Here is a 6,000-nt window from a genome sequence, read left to right as displayed (position 1 = left end):
TCATCCATAAGTGAATTGTACAAAGCTACGGCCAACAAATGACACCATAAGAAGGCACAGACCAGGATGCAGTGAAGAACAAGTTGCTTGCCTTGGATAAATGCTTTTTCTGGTAGAGACTACCTAGCCGCAGATTCCACACTTTTTGAATACTCCTGTGGCATCAGATGGATTCTGGAAACCTTTAAGCAGTACCTCCGCACACCAAAAGGCATCACCTTGAGCCTCCGCACTGACGCCACTCCACTCTGGAAATGACTTGCACGGCCTACAGGCGCAACTCCTGCGTGCCGACGTCAGTTGCTTATGAGGCTGCCCATGCCCTCAGATGAGGAGCACCAAAAGCAATTGGTGGAAAGTGTGGATATCCCTGGACTTGGGATGTTATGTTATTTACATTTATAAAGCGCAACAGTTACCCTGGGGTGTCCTGCCGCTGATAGCTAACTCTTCTGAGATCAAGATTTCTAGGGAAATTGTCAGTGGGTAATTCCAAGCCTTGGCCGCGAAGATGATTAAACTTCTTCCCCCCCTAAGTAGCTTTCTTAGTGGGTGGTACGCTCGCTAGTTTGGCTCCTTGTGAGCGCAGAGTTCTTTTGGGAGTGTACCTTTGACACCGTTGTTTAAAATTTTCATGACCCAGGCCATGTGGTAACTTGAAAACTGTACATAAAAATTTGAAACACACCTGTTTCCAGATAGGCAGTCTTTTGATTCCCTTGGCGACCGATACAAACTGGGAAGTACCTGTCATAAGTCTTGCTGCCGCGTTTCGCAGGATCTGCCGTTTGTTTAGGCGCCGCTTTTGGATATTCAAGTAAAGCCTGTTGCAGTAATCCAGCTGTGATAAAATGAGGGATAAGACGACAGTTTGTATACGGTCTTCCGGAAGGAATGGTTTAACCTTTTTAATCAGTTTAAAAGAGTGAAAAGTGGCGGAGGCCGTGACATTTATCTGATCCCCAAAGTTCAGTCTAGCATCCACTATAACATCCAGATTTGTAGCCTTTCACGTAGGTTTAGGGAGGGTACCCAGCTCTACCGGCCACCAGTTTGTGGTCCAGAAATTGGCCTTATTTTCAAACATAAGGATCTCAGTTTTGCCTGCGTTTAGTTTCAGGCAATTCTGTGTCATCCAGATTTTAACTGCTTCCATGCAGTCATGAAACTTCTTGCTCATCCCTGATTCTTGTCCTGGCAGCAGTGACACAACAATTTGTGCGTAGCCTGCCTATGAGGTAATACTGAAGCCAAAGGATCTTATCAGGGGGGCCAAGGGTGCTACGTATACATTAAAAAGGGTAGGGCTGAGGGATGACCCCTGCGGTCCTCCACACGGCAGAGAGAAAGCGGCAGAGAGAAAGTTTTGGAATAAAATTTCCCTAAGGACACTTTGTGTTCTGCTGGTTAGAAAGGGTTTTAGCAACTTCCATGCCTTGCCCTGGACTTCACACTCCAACAAACAATCCATCAGGTGATCATGGTGGACTGTGTCAAAGGCCGCAGAGAGATCCCGCATGATTAGTGCTAACTCACCTCCCTGATCAAGGGCTTAGATAATTTAGAAGGGCGAACTCAGGACTGTACCCTTCTCTAAACCCATATTGAGTGGGATCCAGCAGCTGTTTCTCATAAAGAAAGGCACTCAGCTGGGAGTTCATTACTTTTTCAACCACCTTCGACGGCAGTGGAAGGCAAGATATTGGCCTGGAATTATTTGGGTCCCTAGGATCGAGGTTGTGTTTATTCAATAATGGAAGCATTGAGGCTATATTCCAAATATTGGGGAAGTCTCCCGATTCGAACGTGGCATTGGAAACGGATGTGAGCGGTGGTAATGGGTTCCAGGGCTAGTTTGACCACGAGGTACCGGACAGGGGCGAAGGGAGAATTTTACAAAAAATGGGTAGTAGCGTTCTCTAGAAAGAGAAATGTCCGCATATTTGTTAGCCTCACTATAATGAATAGTGTAGTTTAGACGTGGAAATAGTAAATAGAATAATCAGAGTTAAAGGATGGGTGCTCAATTAACCCTAGCAACACCTACTACCCAAAGGTGTATGTAGTACTACCAAAGTGTGCATAAAGCAACAGTACAAAAGAAAGGGCTCGGCCAGCACACCTATAGTCACTAATAAGTCAGTAGGCCAGTGTTTACAATCAATGGGTATCAATAGCAGCCACTCCAACCCAATAGAAATGACATTAACAACAGTGATTATCGTCAAAATACAAGGATCCAACGCCTGTGGTAATCTTAATAATCTTTATTCCAAATAGTATTCTTAAAACTTCCCAGCATACGACTTGCCGACACGGGTTTCGTCTAAAAGATTTTTTCAAGGAAATAGTGGCAGTACACTGATCCATGGTCTGCGGCGGTCGCTCCCAAATCTGGACTCACATTCATATATAGCCCCCCTGTGGGCATGCGCTATTGTAAACCAATCACAAAATAATAAATGGTGAGTGAAAAAGTCGCTATTTTATAATGTACTGAAGAAGCCCTCGTGTTACTGCCGTCCAGCAAACCACAGTTGTTGCCAGGTGTCATCTAATCCAATATATCTTCTTCTGAAAAGTCTACAGAGTCGTAGTCAGATCCACCACTACATAATATTGGAGCCATGAACCTTGATAAGTCCCGACCAGCATGATGCTCGTATCCGTAGTCCCGATCAGCCCAAACGGGGCGTAGGGAGACCCTGATCTGATTGAGCCAAGAAGCGTTTTGTATCATTTGTAGAAAGTGGGGCAAATTTATCGAAAGCGGTAGGGGGTGATAACTTGCTTGACTCCCATCATCTAGTTTCCTGTCTCTCCCTGCGGGAGGTGTTTAAAGACTGTGAAGATGGCTTCCACCTTGTTCTGGAAAAACCTAGCAATTTGCTCGCTTAATTCTTGATAATGGAGGAAGTTTGGAAACTAAAAAGAAGCTTGGAAACAAAACCGATGCACCATTTTAGAAACTCTTCAGTGCTTGGCAAGGGACATAGAACCAGAATAGAAGAGGAGCTACCCGAAAGGCCTGGGTAATGGTCCATTCCTCCGGTGACTTCTAGATTAGATCATTCAATTCAAGCCAAAACAGGCTAGTGCCAAGAGAAGGCAAGTGATTAGAGTATACTGACCACCTTTCATTTTATGAAAGTCTTTCTGGAGGTGACATCTAGCTGCAAAAGGCACCCAAGAGTAGTGGTACAGGACCAAAGAAGACCAAATTTAATGTCTGAAATTAAACGGGTCTTGAGTTCTGCTGTGTCCAACAAGGCAGTGAGATAGTCATCTTTCTAAAAGACACTGAAAATCTTTCAGCAATGTTTGAACGGTAAAGGTGGAGTAACCAGGTCAGACTTTTCAGAAGCCAAAAAAGAATTTGGAGGCCCTGCTGGTTAGGATAGAATTGACTTCAGGAACCTGGAGAAAAGCATCTTCAAAATTAGTTTACAACGCCTAATAAGAAAGCTCAGACAACCAGTTTCATCGGTCTTCCATGCCTTCAAAAGCATGGTTTGAATGGTCCTATGAAAAAGCATGGAGTCCACAGCATGGAGTCAAATACTGTCCATAGAAAATCCATAACCTCTTGATCAGGAGCCTGAAGCTGCGCCTGCGCACAGAGTTCCCTTTGTGATGGGGGTTCGGATCATCATCTGTATCACGAAATGGGATGAGGAAGATGAAGGAAGAGGTAATTCATTGTTACTAGGTTTAAGTTTGCACCATCTTTATTATTAACTGTGCCATAGGAACTTTACGCTTAATGTTTAGGCACTTTAGCATGCTCAATATAATGAGTGGCATTTCGCACATAGCATTGACTGTATAAAGAGAGCATGGCTAGCTGACATGACAGTATTGCATGCCCCACTTACAGGTCCTCATAGTGTAGTGGTTTAATAACAAGTCACCAGAGCAACAGTGAAATATCTCACTGAGAATCTGACACTCTAACACTATCCATAAAGCTATTGATCATATCACTGATCTCTTCAGTAGTTTCTACTGGGATGTTTGGACTAGTCGAGTAAATAGAATAATGTGGGGACCCTTGGCCTGAGAACATCACATTTGTATAGTCACTGTGCTGCCAATTTTCTGATTGTGTGACATTTGATGCAGGGATATGTACTGGGTGGTAGACACTGAGGTGTGAATTTGAATACTGCATATTTTGTGCATGGAGATATGGCTCTGCTGCTCCGGCTGCATTGCTGTTGCATGGGCTGTGAGGCATTTGGCAGGTTTGCAGACAGCTGCTCCTTTTAAAGGTAGTGTAAATGTCCAGTTTTGCAATGAGAGGTTTGCCTACATCCACCTGCTTGGTCTCCTCGACAGTCTCGTCCATTCCTTCATACTGATAGTGCAGGCAAACTGTGAAGAGTAAGGGCTCCTATGGAAAGGGAAGGTCAAGACAAAGATAAAGATGTATGTAAATTAAAAAGCAAAACATGATGCAAAGTACTCATGAATTATTGCGGAAATATCAACACATACCACCTCCCATAAATAAGTAAACACTTTGAGGGAACACATACAAGCAATTATTTTAAATTGAAAGAATATTTACATATATGCATGTCACTAGTAGCGGGTAATCAAACTGTTACATACTATAGAGTGTTGACCTGGGCCTGGCTGCTATATTATTGGTTAGAAGTAATATGTAGATAACCAGGACAGGTGTACATTCAAGCGTTAGGGTGGAGCATGAAATAAGTGGTATATAAATGACACACCTTAAACGAAGGAAACATCTGTAGTAAGTAGACCACAGACTAGCAACGTGAGATATGGCAATCCGGTTCCATACTGCTGCGCCAGGTTCTGCAGTACTGTAGCTATATGTGCCGGGGTGAGAAGTCGCTCTACTTTCTACGAATGTCGTGAAGGTACAACATCACTCTGTTAGTGGAGTTATTTTGGCTGTCTGGCGGCAGAAATGTAGCCAGATGTTGCAATAGTGGACTTTATTGAATGATACTTGGCGGTCTGTGGTAACTCGAGGTCCAGAGTGCTAGAGGCACATTGAACAAAATGAATTTTCAATAATGTTCTAATTATACAAAAGTACAGAAAAATATGGAATGACTGGGATTTTTCATTTCTCCCTTTACTTAACCTTGGTAGGTACATTAATTGCAGCTACCTCAATCTCCAAGTGGTTTCTCTTAACTTGAATCTCAGTTGCCGAGACACCCACTTCTTTAAGTATGACGATTATGCCACTACTGTTAGGGGCATGGCAAATTAAACTCAGGCAATGTGAGTGACAGCAGGAGGGTGAAGGGGCGTGGCTAGTGCTGGTGTAGTTGTTGGTTGGAAAGAAATATAATTTTAATATTGCAGATGTTGGTGACTACCATGAGGTAGAGACTAGGCAGGCCCTTTTTGCTGATTTCGACCTCCAACTCTCTAATAACGTAATTAATATTGGAACATCACTTTTCTACTAAATCACATTTTCTTGGAGGTGGAGTCGATGAAAGACAGTGAAAACAGTCTTTTTTGTCAACCAAGGTGTGTGGCAATATTCTAGGCCTCTTGATTCTCGATTAAATAGTTTTGTTTAAATTGGTATTTTGGGGCACCAAATTAAAAAAATAATATGACACACATGGGAGTCAGTGGCATTTGCAATTACTAGGTTTGCTAAGAAACAGAAGTTAATCTTTAGGTAATGCAGGCGGAGTGTACATGTGGATATAATAGGACATCTGGGAGGTTCAATCTGGCATTGAATCAGGGCCCAGGCTAATGCAAGTCAAGTCAAGTCAAGTCAAGTCAGTAAATTTGTATAGCGCGCTACATACCCAGAGGGTCTCAAGGCGCTTGAAGAAGGGAGGGGAATTATTTGTCAAATATCCACGTTTTAAGTTGCTTTCTGAATGCTAGGTGGTTCTGAGTAAGGCGAAGATGAGTGGGAAGTGAGTTCCAGGTTTTAGCTGCCAGGTAGGAGAAGGATCTACCTCCCATGGTGGTTTTGTTGATGCGAGGTAC

General features: G+C 43.2%; 1 protein-coding gene across 2 annotated transcripts in view; it reads right to left on the bottom strand.

Moving 5' to 3' along the window:
* Window positions 1-1,890: 1,890 nt before the first annotated feature.
* Window positions 1,891-6,000, bottom strand: part of MALT1 (MALT1 paracaspase) — a 619,135-nt gene continuing 615,025 nt past the window's right edge. For both annotated transcript variants that reach the window (XM_086960480.1, XM_086960479.1), the window contains one exon: window positions 1,891-4,393. In XM_086960480.1, the coding sequence (XP_086816606.1) occupies window positions 3,932-4,393 (462 nt within the window). In that variant the 3' untranslated portion in view covers window positions 1,891-3,931. The remainder of the gene's footprint in view (window positions 4,394-6,000) is intronic.

This window comes from Lissotriton vulgaris, chromosome 3_1 (assembly GCF_964263255.1).
Source record: "Lissotriton vulgaris chromosome 3_1, aLisVul1.2, whole genome shotgun sequence".
NCBI lineage: Eukaryota > Metazoa > Chordata > Amphibia > Caudata > Salamandridae > Lissotriton > Lissotriton vulgaris.
Note: the sequence above shows the minus strand (reverse complement) of the source record. Positions and strands in the feature narration are given on the sequence as shown.